The sequence below is a fragment of the Gobius niger genome, assembly GCF_951799975.1.
Source record: "Gobius niger genome assembly, chromosome: 21".
In the NCBI taxonomy this organism is placed as follows: domain Eukaryota; kingdom Metazoa; phylum Chordata; class Actinopteri; order Gobiiformes; family Gobiidae; genus Gobius; species Gobius niger.
Genome location: NC_136872.1, coordinates 23,676,640 through 23,695,686, shown reverse-complemented (window position 1 = coordinate 23,695,686; position 19,047 = coordinate 23,676,640). Strand labels below are relative to the sequence as shown.

General features: G+C 40.0%; 1 protein-coding gene across 1 annotated transcript in view; it reads left to right on the top strand.

Moving 5' to 3' along the window:
* The window catches only part of exoc6b (exocyst complex component 6B), a 134,285-nt gene extending 121,763 nt beyond the window's left edge, over positions 1-12,522 (top strand). Inside the window, exons 21-22 of the mRNA XM_079579994.1 lie at positions 8,202-8,314; positions 12,376-12,522. Of these exons, the coding sequence (XP_079436120.1) occupies positions 8,202-8,314; positions 12,376-12,496 (234 nt within the window). The 3' untranslated portion in view covers positions 12,497-12,522. The remainder of the gene's footprint in view (positions 1-8,201; positions 8,315-12,375) is intronic.
* Positions 12,523-19,047: the final 6,525 nt, after the last annotated feature.

Below are 19,047 nucleotides of genomic sequence, written 5' to 3'. Positions count from 1 at the left end.
TGAAAACAGTATTTTTTTTCCAAAAATAAATATAGTAAAAACCTCAAAATCCACTGTCCCAAATTATTATGCAACTCATCGTTTCAATACATTTTAAAGCTTGTAATTAGCTGAAAATGATCATTTGTTGTATTTGTAGCATTAGGAGGTCATATTTACTGAAATCAAAAGCTATTTCAATCAAAAAAATATTAACAGGTCAAGTTATATTTTACCATAGGAGCCCTTGTGTGAAGCAGCTTCAAAATTCTTAAATCCATTAAAATTGTAAGTTGTTAGAATAGCCTCCCAGAGCTGCCGTTTGGATGAAAACTGCCTCCCACCCTCATAGAAGTTTTTTTTTGTTGAGGCTCCAAAGGTTCTCAATATGGTTGAGGTCCGGGGAGGAGGGGGTCCACATCATGAGTTTCTCTCCTTTGTGCCCATAGCAGCCAGTGATGCAGAGGTTTTCTTTACAGCAGGACATGGTGCGTTGTCATGCATGAAGAGGATTTTGTTCAGGAAAGCACGGCTCTTCTTTTTGTAGCATAGAAGACAGTGGTCAGTCAGAAACTCCACATATTTTTCATAGGTCATTTTCACACCTTCAGGGAGCCTAAAAGGGCCGACCAGCTCTCTCACCATGACTCTGGCCCAAAACATGACTCCGCCCCCTCCTTACTGACGTCACAGCCTTGTTGGGACATTGTGGTCATTCACCAACCATCCACTACTCCATTGAGTTAACCATCCAGGGTTACACGGCCTCATCAGTGAACAAGACTGTTGAAAATGAGTCCTCATGTATTTCTGAGCCACTGCAGACGTTTCTGTTCATCAGCATTCAAATAACAGTTTAGGGGAGGCCGGATAGAAGGTTTTTGCACAACTGCAGCCTCTGGAGGGTCCTACACCTTGATGTTCGGGGGACTCCAGAGGCACCAGCAGCTTCAAATACCTGTATGCTGCTTTGTAGCATCTGTTCTCTTAATCTGATGTGTTTGTCTGGCAGAAACCCGTCCATATTGTGCCTTTATCTGCACAAACCGGAGTGTGTCTGAATCATCCACAAATCTCTTATCAGTTCGATGATTACGCTTCATCTTTCATGAAATATCGAAGGTTTTCATACCTAGACCAAGGCATTCAACTATTTCACCCTTTTCATCAGCAGAGAGACCCTTTTCCTTTTCCATATTGCTTAAAAATGATGATCTGCATAATAAAGTGGAACATCCTTTTTCAGTAGTTTTTCCCTTAACTGGGCTTAACCCGACAACTGATCATCCCAGGTCTCTGAGATTAATGTCAGTGATTCATAGAGCCCCAAGACACGATACCGTCCATGAGTTTCATTATTATTGTTTTTTTTTTTACCTTTTTGACACAAAAATCCAATTTGCATAATAATTTGGAACGCAGTGTAGATACTGGATTAATAAACATGAGGATTTCAGCTGCATCAAGGCAAGGCAAGTTTATTTGTAGAGCACAATTCATACACAAGGCAATTCAAAGTGCTTCACACTTGCATAAATATAAGAAAATGAATACAATCAATAAAAACATCAACATAAAATAAATCAATTACAGTAAGAGGCGAGAGTGTAGATAAAATACTTTCAGTTATGTGCATTTTTAAGTCTTGTTTCGACTCGCTCTGTCTTGAGCACTATTTTTTCTTGTTCGTTCACACAAAGTCACCTAACCTCTGTTTTGTCGCTCCTTCTCCTCTGGACGTCAACATAAAAGATATCAGTAAAAGGCAAGAGTGCAGATAAAATACTTTCAGTCATATGCACAGGCAAACAGAACAGCCTGGATTTTAACATTGTCAGAGTTGAGGCCTGTCTCACATCCTCATGAAGACTGTTCCAGACTTTAGCTTTAGCCTCAGAGTGTTTAGTCCTGGCTCTGGGAACCACCAGGAGGCCCCTCCCTGAAGTTCTCAGGGCCTGAGATGGTTCATACAGCTGTAACATGTCAGAGAAAGACTTGTAACAAGCAGAGCTGTTTTAAAGTCTATTCTCTGAGTGACAGGAAGCCAGTGCAGAGACCGGAGCACTGGACTAATATGGTCGTATTTCCTGGTTCTGGATGTTCCGCAGCTCTAACAGTGAGCAGCTGTTACAGTCCTCTCACCTGCTGGAGACAAACACATGGATAAGTGTCTCTAAGTCTGGTTTTGACACTATTCCTCTGATCTTAGCCATGTTTTTCAGATGGTAAAAAGCTGCTGATGTTGTTGCTTTGATGTGGCTGTTTAAGTTCAGGTCTGAGTCCATGATCACTCCCAGATTTCTAACCAGATTTTTTGGTTTTAGAGAGAGACTCAAGGTGACTGATAACACTTTGTCTTTATCTATCAGAGGTCGGCCACATGTTTGTCAGGTCATGATCTGTTTGTAAACTTCTGTCATGATGCTAAACTGTTAGCCGCTAACTGTTGCTGCTGCTTGTTGTTGTTGGCATGTGGGGGTGAGGGGGTGTTGGCGAGGGCATGGATCTATTATAATGAACAGGTGAGGGTCTTCTAGTCTGCGAGTGTGGAGCACAAGGTGGCGCCTCTAGAGGGGCTTGTTGGTAACGCTTCGGTGCCGGACCTGCAAAACGGGATCGCTTACAGCAGCTTTAATATAACACTAAATGTTTTACTATAGGCTATTTGAAAAAACAAACAAACATCAAATTGAATGACTTAAAATATCGGCCTATATATCGGCTATCGGCCAACCCCCTTCATATCGGTATCGAACCGCAAAATCCATATCGGTCTGGCTGTAGTTTTTAGTGGTCGGGGAAATGGGAGCACCTGGATGAAGCATGTGCATAATCAGTCCTTCTTAACCCCCGCCTCGGAGCTCACAGCCTTGATTTGAAAGCTAAGACCTATAAAAAAGCTTTGTGTCGCTTGTTCCGCTGTGTTTTCATCCTCATTCGCGTCTCGTTTCCTCTGACTCTTTCAAGAAGCGTCGCCTCTCACCCTCAGAGCGCTCCAGGTTCACTCTCAGGTCAAACTCTGCGTCTCCTCTCTCTTCCTCCTCCTCCTCCTCCTCCTCCTCCTCCTCCTCCTCCTCCTCCTCCTCCGTGGCTCTTCTCACCGCGGCGTAACCCACTGCCCGCCGCTTGACCCAGACGCGCTGCGGGCTCTCGCGTTACATCAGACCGCGCTCCGTGTTTAACCGGGTCTGTTTTCGTTTAGCCCCGTCAGCGCTGTCAGAGCCGCTCCATTACAGCGAGAGGCAGGGGAGGGATTACGGCGAGGAGGAGGAGGAGGAGGAGGAGGAGGAGGAGGAGGAGGAGGAGGAGGAGGAGGACCCGCCGCGGGCCCCAAGCAGCCGGGACAGACTTCTGAACTGTTTTAACCTCAGGGGGGGGAAATCAGAACAAACTCTCCCTTTAACCTCTTACCACCCGCCTGAACCGAGCACTTTTTCTCCAGTTTGGCTTTACCCCAAAAGCTTCAAAAGCTTCTGGAAAAAAGGTGAGAAAATAGCAAGAAAACTGAGACGAAAACAATGATGAAAATGTGAGAAAAAAAGTGAGAAAACATTGGCAAAATATGACAAAGAATTTATGAAAAACTGGCAAAAATGTCACAAGAAATTGACAAGAAATTGACAAAAAATGGACGCAAAAATGACAAAAAAATGACAAAAAAAATGTGACAAAAATATGACAAAAATATGATACAAATTTGACCAAAAAATTACACAAAATTGACAAAAAATGACAAAAACAATGACACAAAATGTGATAAAAAATTGACCCAAAAATGACAAAAAATGACTAAAATGCGATAAAAATGTGGGGAAAAAAGACAAAAAATTGACCAAAAAATCGACACAAAAATGATAAAAATGTGAAAAAAGACAAAAAATCGACAAAAAAATTGACGAAAAAATGTCAAAAACGACCAAAAAATCGTCAAAAAAATGACAAAAAATTGATAAAAATTGGACAAAAAAAATGACGAAAAAATGACGAAAAAATGACAAAAATGTGAAAAAATGACAATAAAAATGACAAAAATGTGATGAAAAAATGGACGAAAAAATGACAAAAATGTGATAAAAATATGACAAAAAATGACAAAAAAAAATGATAAAAAATGGACGAAAAAATGACAAAAATATGATCAAAAAATGACACACAAAAAACACAAAAATGTGATAAAAAATTTGACCAAAAAATTACAAAAAAATGACCAAAAAAATACAAAAAATGTGATGAAAAAATGGACGAAAAAATGACAAGAATGTGACAAAAATGAGTAGAATACCCAACAAAAAAATGCTGGGAAAAAAATCTGATGACGTGAGGAAAAAGATCCTCTCGGTTCAGGCGGGAGTTAAGAGGTTAAGAGTCCAGGAAACACCACAACATGATGATCGTCTTTCCCACATGTTTGGTATCCACGTGTAGCAGGAAAGGCTGTGACTGAGATGACGCTTTAATCCAGATATGGTCATTTCCTGTGTGGGAGAGGCGGCGGCTACAGACGGGAGGAATAAACACTCTGACTCAGAAGGTTTTGTCTGAGGGATTTTTTAAACATCTAATTCCTGCCTGACTTATTGAGGCGAGGGTGAGGCGAGGGTGAGGCGAGGGGGAGGCGAGGGTGAGGCGAGGGTGAGGCGAGGGTGAGGTGAGGGTGAGGCGAGGGGGAGGCGAGGGTGAGGCGAGGGTGAGGCGAGGGTGAGGTGAGGGTGAGGCGAGGGTGAGGCGCGGGGGAGGTGCGGGACAAACGAATGCAGAGAGAACAGAGGAGTCGTCGAGGAAGGAAACCCAAAGAAAGGACAGAACACTTCCTGATTCCTCAACAATCTGCTCAGGTCAAAGGTCAGAGATAATCGGCCTGGGCTTGTGCTAAAGGTCAGACGCTGCAGGTGGAAAAAAAAACAGATTTGGAAGTTGAAGGTTCAAAATGTGAAGCTTTATTCACCAAAAAGACATTTAGACACCTCCACCTGAGCACCCACAGGACAGAGACATTAAAAGTTTGAGGTTAGTTTCCCCGCGCTCGTCTTCTATCTCCCATCCTGAGCTTAGACGAGTTGATTTGTACCTACCTGGTCTTTGTGCGTGCGCTCAGTCAAGATGTTGTTAGTATTTGGCCTCTCCCAGTGTGTTCCTATGGCTCCAACCGGGGTGAAGTTAGAAGCGACCAAGCTCTTCCACAAAGACCAGACAGGTACAGATCAACTCGTCTAAGCTCAGGTAAGAACAGATCTCAGTGTGGAAAAACGGTGAACTGTTCCTTTAACCCCCACCTAAATCGAGCAGGTTTTCTCCAGTTTGACTTTACCCAAATTTAAAAAAAGCTTATTGAAAAAAGTGTCAAAATAGTGACAAAAACGAGACACAAACGAGGATGAGAAAGTTACATAAAAGTGTTGAAAATGCAACTAGAGAAGCCACGGAAAAGTGACGGAAATGTGACAAAAATATGACCAAAAAGTGACGAAAATGTGATGAAAATGTGATGAAAATGTGACGAAAAAGTGACAAAAATATGACCAAAAACTGACCAAAAACTGACGGAAAAGTGACGAAAATGTGATGAAAATGTGACCAAAAACTGACCAAAAACTGACGAAAAAGTGACAAAAATATGACCAAAAACGGACCTAAAAGTGATGAAAAAGTGACAAAAATGTGACGAAAATGTGACCAAAAACTGACCAAAATGTGATGAAAAATTGACGAAAAAGTGACAAAAATGTGATGAAAAAGTGACGGAAAAGTGACGAAAATGTGACCAAAAACTGACCAAAAAGTGACGGAAAAGTGGCGAAAATGTGACAAAAATGTGACCAAAAACGGACCTAAAAGTGATGAAAAAGTGACGAAAAAGTGACAAAAATGTGATGAAAAAGTGATGAAAAAGTGACAAAAAACTGACAAAAAACTGACGGAAAAGTGACGAAAATGTGATGAAAATGTGACGAAAAAGTGACAAAAATGTGATGAAAAAGTGACGGAAAAGTGACGAAAATGTGACGAAAATGTGACCAAAAACGGACCTAAAAGTGATGAAAAAGTGACGAAAAAGTGACAAAAATGTGATGAAAAAGTGACAAAAAACGGACAAAAAACGGACAAAAAACTGACAAAAAACTGACAAAAAACTGACAAAAAACTGACGGAAAACTGACAAAAATGTGATGAAAAACGGACCTAAAAGTGATGAAAAAGTGACAAAAATTTGACCAAAAAGTGACCAAAATGTGATGAAAAAGTGACAAAAACTGACCAAAAACTGACGGAAAAGTGACGAAAATGTGACCAAAAACGGACCAAAAACTGACCAAAAAGTGACGGTAACAACGTGAGAAACAAGCTCCTTATCGATCAGCTTTGTAGGTCTTTCAAATGGCCGTTACACTGGCCTATAGTCTGTAACCTTTTAGATTTGGGTGAAGCTGAACTAGAGTAAAAGCTCTCCGTTGAGGTGAGGGTTAACGTGCCCCTTCCCTGCCCCTTCTCACATTCAAACCCTGAGCTCAGTCTCGTCGTCTATCTCCCATCAGCCCCGTCGCTTCTGTTTCTGCTTCCTGTTTTCCACCTGTATCTCTCCATCTCCTCGTCCTCGTCTCTGCACATGTGTTTCTGCTCTGCATGTGTGAGTGTGCGGAGTTACCCAGAGTTCACTGGGGCTCGGGGGAAACACGGTGTGATCCAGAGTTCAGCGGGGCAGGCCGAGGTTACGCCGCGTCAGACCACAGAGATACGGAATCACAAACACTTTGACGGAGCCGCTGCCAGAGCCTTTTTTGACTCCGCGCCGGGGAATGTTTTTGGAAATGTTTCGACACGAGCCTTGCATAAGACGCTGGTGTTTTAAATAGCGGCTGACGGATCGTTTTTCAGATTAATTAGCCAAAAGGACAATGTGCAGGGATATTTATGGGCTTGTTTTTGTCATAAATGAGTTAAAGAGGGGGTGTTATGCTTTTTTCAGTCACACAGCACCAGTCTATATCACACTACAATGATGAGCAAACCTTCTGTTGGTCTGTAAATGCAGTAAATTAGAATAACTGCCTTGTATAAAATTGCTCTCTCAAAATGGCTGTAGTGAATGTCTTGAAATAGGCCTCTGTCTCTTTAACCCCTTAACTCCCACCTGAACCGAGCTCATTTTCTCCAGTTTGGCTTTACCCCAATCCAAAAGCTTCTGGAAAAAAAAGGTGAGAAAATAGCGACAAAACTGAGACGAAAACAATGATGGAAATGTGACAAAAAAGCGGCGAAAAATTGATGAAAAAGTGGCAAAAATGACACAAAAATGTCACAAGAAATTGTCAAAAATGTGATAAAAAATGGACCAAAAAAAAAAAAATGGACAAAATCACAAAGAATTGACAAAAAAATGACAAAAAAATGACAAAAAATTGATACAAATTTGACCAAAAAAATAAATAAAAAAAGACAAACATTTGCCAAAAAAAAAAAAAAATTGACAAAAATTTGACAAAAAAATAACAAAAATTTGACAAAAATTAGATAAAAATTTGACAAAACAATAACAAAAATTTGACAAAAAATAAAATAAAATTGACAAAAAATTGAAAAAAAAAAAAATATTGGACAAAAAATGTGACGAAAAATGACAAAAAAATGACAAAAAAGTTACAAAAATGCCCAACAAAAAAAATGTTGGAAAAAAATCTGTTGACGTGAGGAAAAAGATCCTCTCGGTTCAGGCGGGAGTTAAGAGGGTAAGAACCTCTGACTCTTTCCGACACGCCCCCTCCACACGCTGTCTGTGGCATCAGTGGGGAGGGGGTTCTGCTGAGGAGCAGTGGTTGGTTACTCGGCTGGTGAGGCGTCTCCAGGAGGTGGAGGCGTTCCTAGGAGGACTCAGGCAAACCTATCCCTAAAATGGCCGCCATCAGAGTTTTTACAGATTACTCAAAAACACGTGAATGTGCCAAGGCAACACTTCAGGCATGTTTTTAATGAGGGAATGACAGAATAACATGATGTAAAGCTTGAAAAAGTCCATTTTGCATAATACCCCCCCTTTAATCCACAGCTCAGTGATAGGACTTCACTCTGAATGTCTGATTACATTTGTCTCATTAGCTCTGGGAGGATTCTTACCCAGGAGGTTCACTTACTTATTCCTCCCTGTCCTGTGAATGTTTGAGTGTGAATACTAAATACAGGGTTTATGAATGACTCCATCTTGTTTGTGTTTGTTTGTGTGTTTGCAGCTGCTGGACTTGTTCACTCAGTGGGATTGGTCGACGTATCTGGCCGATTACGGCAAACCTGGCTGTAAATATCTACGAGTCAATCCCCACACGGCGCTGACTCTGCTGGAGAAGTGAGTCCTTCAGTCGCACATCACCACAACTATATCACCACAACTATACAACTATATCACTACAACTATACAACTATATCACTACAACTATACCACGACAACTATGACAAAACAGACGAGAACAAAGATGGAGCTGCAGGTTCAGGAAAGATTTAACCTCTTAAAGGAACCACCGTTTTTCCACACTGATCTGTTCTTACCTGAGCTTAGACGAGTTGATGTGTACCTGTCTGGTCTTTGTGCGTGCCCTCAGTCATGTAAAGATGTTGTTAGCATTTGGCCTCTCCCAGTGTATTCCTATGGCTCCAAACGAGGGTGAAGTTAGAAGCGACCGAGCTCTTCCACAAAGACCAGACAGGTACGGATCAACTCGTCTAAGCTCAGGTAAGAACAGATCTCAGTGTGGAAGAACTTTGAACTGTTCCTTTAACCCCCACCTAGACCGAGCAGGTTTTCTCCAGTTTGACTTTACCCAAATCTAAAGGCTTGTTGAAAAATTGACAAAATAGTGACAAAAATGAAATGGTAACGAGGATGAGAAAGTTACAAAAAAGTGTTGAAAATGCAACGAGAAAAGCCACGGAAAAGTGATGAAAAAGGGACCAAAAACTGACCAAAAAGTGATGGAAAAGTGATGAAAAAGTGATGAAAATGGGATGAAAATGTAACCAAAAACTGACCAAAAAGTGATGAAAATGGGACCAAAAACTGACCAAAAACTGATGAAAAAGTGATGAAAAAGTGATGAAAATCTGACCAAAAAGTGATGGAAAAGTGATGAAAATCTGCCGAAAATCTGACCAAAAACTGACCAAAAACTGATGAAAAAGTGATGAAAATGGGACGAAAATCTGACCAAAAAGTGATGGAAAAGTGATGAAAATCTGCCAAAAATCTGACCAAAAACTGATGGAAAAAGTGATGGAAAAGTGATGAAAATGGGACGAAAAACTGACCAAAAAGTGACGGAAAAGTGATGAAAATGGGATGAAAATCTGACCAAAAACTGACCAAAAAGTGATGAAAAAGTGATGAAAAAGTGATGAAAATCTGACCAAAAAGTGATGGAAAAGTGATAAAAATCTGCCGAAAATCTGACCAAAAACTGACCAAGAACTGATGAAAAAGTGATTAAAATGGGACGAAAATCTGACCAAAAACTGACCAAAAAGTGATGGAAAAGTGATGAAAATGGGACAAAAAACTGAGCAAAAAGTGACGGAAAAGTGATGAAAATGGGCCGAAAAACTGATCAAAAAGTGATGGAAAAGTGATGAAAATGGGACGAAAATGTAACCAAAAACTGACAAAAAAATGATGGAAAAAGTGATGAAAAAATGACGACAATGGGACGAAAAACTGACCAAAAACTGATCAAAAAGTGATGGAAAAAGTGATGAAAATGGGACGAAAATGGGACGAAAAACGGACCAAAAAGTGACAGAATTATGACGGAAAAGTGACGGAAATGTGACAAAAATGTGCAAAAAAATTGACAAAAATGTGACGAAAAATGGATGAAAAAGTGACCACAAAAAGTGACGGCAACAACGCGAGAAACAAGATCCTTATCGATCAGCTTTGTAGGTCTTAGCTTTCAAATGGCCGTTACACTGGCCTATAAGCTGTAACCTTTTAGATTTGGGTGAAGCTGAACTGGAGAAAATGCACTCGGTTGAGGTGAGGGTTAAGAGGTCGAGGTTCTTCACAGAGTTTGGTTCCTAAGTGTAAAAAGCATTGAATAAGTGGCCTCTGTTTGTGACCTGGATGACTGAGACTGACCTTCATATTTAAGCCCTGTTATGTCTCAGTGGTATTTATAGCTGCTGTTGTTTTCCGTTCCTCTCACCTGCGTCTCTGTCTTCATGTTGAAACAGGTTATCCAAACCGTGAGTACGCTCTGCACTCGAGTGGCTAACGTTCCACTAACTCCTCCTGTCTCCACAATCCCCCTTTTTTAAAAAACACCAGCTTTCTTATTTTCCTTCGTTTTATCTCGCGCATCACGACGAGCGCAGCCTGGGGGAGATGGTCAGATAGGGATAACCCACATAAACACGGAGGAGAAGCGAAAACAGCGGAACAGCCGTGACCTCCAGGAGACCCGGGCGCCGCGGCCCGCTCTGCCCCAGGAGGAAGCGCCCTGCTGGGGTCGAGTATCCGAGCGCGGCCCCTGAACTTCCTGGAGGTCCCCGAGATACGGCCTGACCCGCAACATGAACTCAGGCTCTTCAATGGGCTCGCTTTAGGAAGGTTTCCCCGAGGATTTACGTGAACTGAGCCCAAATCGAGGCCTGAAGGCGACGCTGCAGGTGGATAAAGGAACATTACTGATTTTTCAGATAAGAATGAGGCATTTTGTGCATAAAAATTGCCAAAATTGCTCGACTCGTTGCTACCTGCAGAAACTTAAAGGGGGGGTATTATGCAAAATTGACTTTTTCAAGCTTTCCATCATGTTATTATGTCATTCTCTCATTAAAAACATGCCTGAAGTGTTGCCTTGGCACATTCACGTATTTCTGAGTAATCTGTAAAAACTCTGATGGCGGCCATTTTAGGGATAGGTTTGCCTGAGTCCTCCTAGGAACGCCCCCACCTCCTGGAGACGCCTCCGAGCTTTCGTCACCAGCCGAGTAACTAACCACTGCTCCTCAGCAGAACCCCCTCCCCACTGATGCCACAGACAGCGTGTGGAGGGGGCGTGTCGGAAAGGCTCAGAGGTTCTTAAAGGGGCTGGAAGCAAGTTCGCCATTTTATACTCACTACTGCCACCTCAGGCCATATGTGTAACTGCACCTTCTATATTAAGCTCGTGCATGACGGCAATTCGGGCCGAAGTGACACCTTTTTGAGTGACCGTACAGGATTTTAGAGGCAGTTGTGGTGAACAGGTCTGAGCTCATTCTACACATTAGGACATGGCTGGAACATGTAGGGGGAGGAAAATACTTAATTTTAACATTTTTAAACTCCTTATAGTCCCTTTAACCTCTTAACTCCCTCCTGGACCGAGAGGATTTTTTTCCTCACGTCATCAGATTTTCAGATCATTTTTTAGTTGGGTATTCAACTCATTTTTGTAACTTTTTTGTCATTTATTTTGTCACATTTTTGTCATTTTTTTGTCATTTTTTTCATCACATTTTTGTCATTTTTTTTGGTCATTTTTTTGTTATTTTTTTGTCATTTTTTGGTCAAATTTTTATCACATTTTTGTCATTTTTTGTAGCATTTTTTGTCAATTTCTTGTGACATTTTTGTGACTTTTTGCCACTTTTTCATCATTTTTTGTCACTTTTTTGTCACATTTCCATCATTGTTTTCGTCTCAGTTTTGTTGCTATTTTCTCACCTTTTGGACTGGGGTAAAGCCAAACTGGAGAAAATGTGCTCGGTTCAGGTGGGAGTTAAGAGGTTCTTAAAGAGACAGAGGCCTATTTCAAGACATTCACTACAGCCATTTTGAGAGAGCAATTTTATACAAGGCAGTTATTCTAATTTACTGCATTTACAGACCAACAGAAAGTTTCAGCATCATTGTCGTGTGCTATAGACTGGTGCTATGTGATTGAAAAAAGGAGAATTGCCCATAAGATAAGAAGAAATTCTTTACACTTTACTACACGTTTGGAAATAACAACATGGAATGCCGTTGTTGTGGTTTGTTTTTTTCACGACTGCATTTGAGAAAGCATGGATTATTGTTTTGGTGTGAAATGACTGAAAATGGAAGCGAAATCTCTTCTATAACCGAGAATATTCCTTATTTGTATTCCCCTATTGCCTTGTTTTACATAAAGTCCATTCTCTTTATTTTTATTTGGTTTCAATATAATATTTTAATTTGCTATTTAATATTACATATACTATTTTTTTATGTAATACACTACAAGAAAACCATTTTACCTTTATATTAATTTCTACATAAATATTTAGATTATTTCATATTTTATCATTAGCTTATTTGATTGAAAGTAACAGTGTTGGGACAATGACCCTCCACAGCTGATTATTTGTAAATAACGGCTCATTTTCCTGTCGTTTTCTGTGTTTTTTCAGGATGAGAGAAACTGGAAAGAAGAACATGATTTTGGCTCAGCTGAGAAAGACCGACCGCGACCGTCAAAAGCTGATCGATACCGTCATCAAACAGCTTCGCAACCTCATCTCACAGCAATAACACAACAATAACACAACTCTAACGGTCTACAGTCAGTCCAAACCGGTCCAAACCAGTTTAATCCTGTCTGAAATCTGTGGAAATCAAGACAGAAACGTATAGAAAACAGAAATCTGACATTTTAATGCGATCTCAAACCGGTTTAAACTAGACTAATCCTGTCGGAGATCAGTCTAAATCAGACAAAGTCAACATAAATCAGACCAAAAACGCGTATTGGTACAGAAATCAAACTGCTACACAACCTCATCGCACAATATTAATGCAACTCCAAACCGGTTTAAACCAGTCTAATCCTGTCTGACCCAACTAAAGCCAACCAGATCGGAAAAGCCATCAAAAACTGACCCAAACAGCTACGCAACCTGATCTTACTGCAGTAATCAATCACTAACCAGTCCAAAACGGTCCAAACCAGTTTAAACCAATCTAACCCGGTCTTAAATTTGTCTAAATCTGACCAAATGAACATAAATCTGGCAGAAATGTATACAGATATCAAACTGCTAAACCAGTCTAATCCTGTCTGACCCAACTAGAGCCAACTAGATCATAAAAGCTGTCAAAAACTGACCAAAACAACCTGATCTTACTGCAGTAACCAGTCCAAACTGGTCTTAACCGGTCCAAACCGGTTTATACTAGACTAATCCTGTCTTATATCGGTCTAAATCAGACAAAAACATATAGAAACAGAAATCATGCCGCGACACAGCCTTGTCACACAATATTAATATGACCTCAAACCGGTTTAAACCAGCCAAAAGCCGGTTTCATCCAGTCTGACCCAATTAGATCCAACCAGATGGTAAAGGCTGTCCAAAACTGACCAATTCTGTCATAAACAGCTACACAACCTGATCATACTGCAACAAAACAACTTTAAATTGTCATCAACCAGTCTAAACCGGTCCAAACCAGTTTAAACCAATCTAACCCGCTCTTAAATTTGTCTAAATCTGACCAAATTAACATAAATCAGGCAGAAATGTATACAGATATCAAAGTGCTTAGCTAACCCGTCGCACAATGTTAATACGACTCCAAACCGGTTTAAACCAGTCTTATCCTGTTTGACCCAACTAGAGCCTAAAGGCTGTTAATAACTGACTAATACCGCCATAAACAGCTGCAATAAAACAACTTTAAACTGTCATCAGCCAGTCCAAACTGGTCTAAACCGGTCGAAACCAGTTTAAACCAAGCAAATCTCGTCTTAAATCACATAAAATTAATATGATCAGACATAAATGCATATATACAGAAATCAAACTATGTATACAATATTAATACCACTTCAAACTGGTTTTAACCTGTACAAAACCGGTCTTAACCAGTCAAAAACCAGCTTTGACCTGCTGAGATAAAAAACAAAGGATCAACATGAATCTGACAGAAGCTCATGGATACACACAGCAAACAGCTACGCAACCCCATAGTCTATAACCAGTTTAAACCTGTCTGAACTAGTCCAAACCGGTCCAAACCAGTTTAATCCTATCACAAAAACGTCTTTAACCGGATAATATTAACCAGAAATTGAATCGGACAGTACACGACCTTATCTTTACGCTCACATTTGACTCCACAATGTGTCTGAATTTGTTAAAACTGGTCTAAACTAGTCAAAACCGGTTTAATCCTGCCTGAACCAACTAGAACCAACCATAGTCATTAAGAAACCGCCACATTCATGCCGCCAGCGAACCTCGTACCTCGATATACATATTTAAAACTCTCTACAACCAGTCCAAACCGGTTTAAACCAGTCCAAACCAGTCTGAACCGTCCAGAACTTGACAGAAACTCAACAATGCCGCGATCAAACGGCGACAGAACTTCCTTAAACGACTGTAAATAATCTTAAACCTGTTCAAACATGTCTAAAGTGTCACTTGTAGCAAACTATTCAAACTTCGTAGCAGTTTCCAAGAATAATATCGCAAAGATTGTACAGACAAAAGCTGCTAATCGCTCGAGTAGTTAACAATTTGTAGCTAAAGTATCAAAACCCACAAACTAAACCTAAACGTCTTCCATATAACCCTTTTTCCAGCAACTTCGAATCATTGATGAGCCGAGAAAATGGCGCGTATCGTCCAACTTTATTTTTGAATGTCCTATTTTTTTTTAAAGGGGGAGGAGTCACCAAGTGTTTTAAATGTGTAAAAACTAAGTGCTAAAAACTGTCTCTCTGCACTGAATGGTTTGAGACCGAGCGTAATGTTACTGTTGTCTTTTCTTTTGTTAAATGCTACTTAAGATTAACACTGCTTTCTAACTAGGAATTGCTAAAATAAATCACTTTAACGGGTGAAAGAAACGAGCTACTAATCTCGCCAAAAAGACACTTAGCGTAAATACTGTCACTTACTTGTCGTATCTGGCAACCTGGATATTTGAATGTAAAGTCTTTCCTCTGGGGAGTTCCTGCCAAGCGCTTTTGCCACATTCTCTAAAGCCGATGTGTTAACGTGTTTCCCATGACGGTGTTGGTAAAGACTTGTATGTTTTTGTAATGATGATGTAACGGGCAACGATCGAATCAAGTCTTAAACGTTGTATTGAAAGTTCAAGCACATTATGGTGAGTCTTCCAGGGCGATAGCACATTGTTACGTTCACAAACCTTTATTTTCTGATTGATTTTGTATTGTTGTCATGTTTTTTGCTAAAGGTCCCCTATTGGGTTAATGGGTAATAAGTGCAGAGCTTCATCAGCAACAACAATCAGCCAATCGAGAGGCATTTTATGGAGTTGTTAGAAAAATCACTTGTGTGAAGTTAGCCCCCCCATAGTGTCCGATTTGCTTCAAAATGGTGTCATTCGTTTGTGCACGTAAAATTAGCGTTTGTGAGCACTTTGTTTTTGAGGTATTGATTGACTGTGAATCCTTCCGCATCAATAATTGGTTTTCATGTTCTTTAGCTTTTATTAAACTTCCGTCTTTTTCCTGATTTTCAGCAGTTTTCAACTTTTCCAAGACCCAGACTAAAACCAAGACCCAGACTAAAACCAAGATCCGAACCACGACCCAAACTAAAACCAAGACCCAAACAAAGACCCAGACTAAAACTAAGCAGAGAACAAGACCCAAACCAAGACCAGACCAAGACCCGAACTATGACCAGACCAAAACCCAAACCAAGACCCGAACAAAGATCAAGACTAAGAACTAAACCAAGACCAGACCAAGACCTGAACAAAGATCAGACCAGCCCCAAGCCAATTACCAATCAACGATCAATACCTCAAAAACGAAGTGCGCACAAACGCTAATTTTATTTGCACAAACGAAGCACAAACGAATGACGCCATTTTGAAGCAAATCGGACACTATGGGGGGGCTGACTTCATACAAGTAGAAAAATCACATATTTTCCCCACATTAATCAATCTCAAATTTCAATTCAACTTTTTTTTATATATATATTTCTACAAATCAGATATGGCAACGTTTGGAGGACCAGGTGCTAGGCTAATGCTGTGCTAGTGCATGTCTATGGTAACTAGTAGCCTGCATTAAAAGCCTCTTCAAAATCATGGGCTCGTCCTCCAAACGTTGCCATATCTGATTTGTAGAAAGCTCCTTTGTGAATTCCACGTGTAGTGATGCGGCCGCAGGTAAACAAACTACTACTACAAATATAAGTTATGGTTATATTTCAAACATTATTCAGTCGACACAGACATTTATATGGGTCGTCTGGTGTTAGAAGTGATTTGGGTCAGACTGTTTTTAATGCAGGCTACTAGTTACCATAGACATGCACGAGCCTAGCACTAGCCTAGCACCACTAAACTCTTCAAATATAAGGACTGCATAAATAGAAAAAAAAAAAATCTCCAGAAATCAACAGAATCTTTTGGGAAACACGATTGTCAACTTTTTTTTAGCCATTTTCTGGTGAAATATAAACTTATTTATCACATACAAATAAAGTCAAGTGTAAATCGGGTCCATATGGATGTTTATTCACAGCAGGTTGTTCAGTAGAAGCAAAACAACGGCAGTCGTAGCTAGTGCTAGCTAGCCGTTAGCATTAGCGCGATATGTTTTTTATGTATTTATGGGCTGTTGAGCCACTTTGCTCCTCCCCATGTCTTTGTATCTTTATTTAGTAGAAAACTATATTCATAATTCAGCATTTGTTAACCTCTTAACTCCCGCCTGAACCTGAGGATCTTTTTCCTCACGTCATCAGATTTTTTTTTCATCATTTTTTTGTTGGGTATTCAACTCATTTTTGTAACTCATTTTTTTTGTAATTTTTTTGTCACATTTTTGTCATTTTTTCGTCAACTTTTTGTCAATTTTCTATGACTTTTTTGTGTCATTTTTTGGTCAAATTTTTTATCACATTTTTGTCACATTTTTGTAATTTTTTGTCTTTTTTTTTGTCATTATTTCTTCTTCTTTTTTTCATCAGATTTTTTTTCCATCATTTTTTTGTTGGGTATTCAACTCAAATTTGTAACTCAATTTTTTTTGTCATTTTATGTCTTTTTTTTCCTTCTTTTTTTTGTCATTTTTGTGACATCTTTGCCACTTTTTCATACATTTTTTGTCACTTTTTCGTCAAACTCTTCTCACTTTTTTGTCACATTTCCATCATGGTTTTTGTCTCAGTTTTGTCGCTATTTTCACACCTTTTTTCCAGAAGCTTTTGGACTGGGGTAAAGCCAAACTGGAGAAAATGTGCTCGGTTCAGGTGGGAGTTAAGGGGTTAAAGTAGTTTATGAATAATTAAAGAAAGTTTAGATTTTTCTCAATTGTTTTCCCCCTTAACTGTTTTCAAACATGACCATATATGGGTGATTCCAGAGACGTCGCCTTAATGGCACCACATTATAGTAGCAATATCAGTTTAAAGAGTAATAAAAGTACTGCAATACTCCCAGTTTCCTGTAGGGGGCCTTTACACTTCTCGGGTGCAATGACTTAAAGGGACAGATCCTGCTGTTTGTAAAAAAGGGAGTCACAGATGGTTACTGTTAATAGCTTCCTTCTCATTCATATATATATTTTTATGAACTAAATCGTGGGTGTTTTGTTTGTTTTAAGGGAACGGGACACTTCGAATGTGCCTTTGCTGTATCGTGTAAAAACTGTTCGGTGGTGGGTGGAAATCTGGACAAAATGATCACGTTTGAGTCACTTTTTGTGTTTTTTTTTTTCCTCCATAAAATCATCAAACTTGTTGCTTGAGACGAGACGCTGCAGGTGAAAACATGTGCAGCATCTCGCCTTTAATCGTGCTTAATGTTGCCTTGGATTTGTTCTGTAGAAATGTTTTTTTTTGGGGGGGGGGGGTTATCGGGACTTCCGCACTGTTGAAGCTGCTGTTTTCGCCACTAATGGACTAATATAACTACATGATACGGGAAATAAAGACTGGATTATCTTTGTAAGTCTCTCCTGGAGCTTTGTTTTTCACGATTCATCACAGTTCCTTTTAATCGTTTACCGAATAGTCTCAAAAACGGCAAAAACCCATTAAGGCCGGCGAGCCCAGAGTGACTAAAGCTGATTATTTCTGGAACAGTCGTAAAACCAACTCGATTAAAGTGCGTCACATGTGTTTTGCGGCTCCAAACTTTGTGCGAATCATAAAAAAAGGCTTTGTTGCGTTTCGCCCTCAGGCTCTCGTTTCAGAGCTGCATTTTTTGTCGGAACTTTGAGTTTTTTTGTGCCGGGACGATGAGTCTGTTTTATGTATTTTAACTTCTTTTCCCCCGCCTTAACCAAGCACAGTCTCTCCAGTTCAAGCTTTACCTAAATCTAAAATGTTGCGGCCTTTCAGTCGTGGGGCTTTTGTTGTTATGGCGGCCATTTTGAATACAGAAGTAGAATTTGAGTATTTTAATGTTCTTTATGCATTCCCCTAAAGCCTTTACAGTTTAAAGTTTTATAGCTTATTTTAATCTAAATTCAATGTTTTGTTTTATGTTGCGCGTCTGCACCGAGAAAAAATCCTAGTTTGTGAACCTGTTCTCAAACAATGGCAATAAAACCTATTCTGATTCTTAATTATGCAGTTCTACAACATGTACAATATCTCTACTCAGGATGAAAAAGAAAGACTCAAGTAGATAACAGTTAAAACACGGCCCCAGAGACGCACGTTTATGTGAAGAAACCAGTGAGTCAGTGTGTAAGACGTTAGCATGCTACCGGTTAGCATTTAGCTTCAACAGCTCAGCTCTGACCTCTCCGAGAGAAAGCCCTGAACCACTGGATACGACATGTGACAGAGGTCAGAGCTGTGACTGTAGTATTTCCTCAGTGTTCATAGATGTGAGACACTCATGTGTTTATCGTGTTGAAGCTAAATGCTAACCGGTAGCATGCTAGCGTCTTGAGCGGCTTAAAAACTGACTCAAAAATGCCACCGTCAGTCAGTTGTCTTTCATTTTCGGTTCTAATGCCCGACACAGTGTTGTTCCTCCTGCATTATAACGTCTAATGCGGCTCCTCGTTGTTTAATCCGCTTATACCAGGGTCCCACAAACGTAACATTCATAATAAATGTGTTTTTCATTGACTAAAG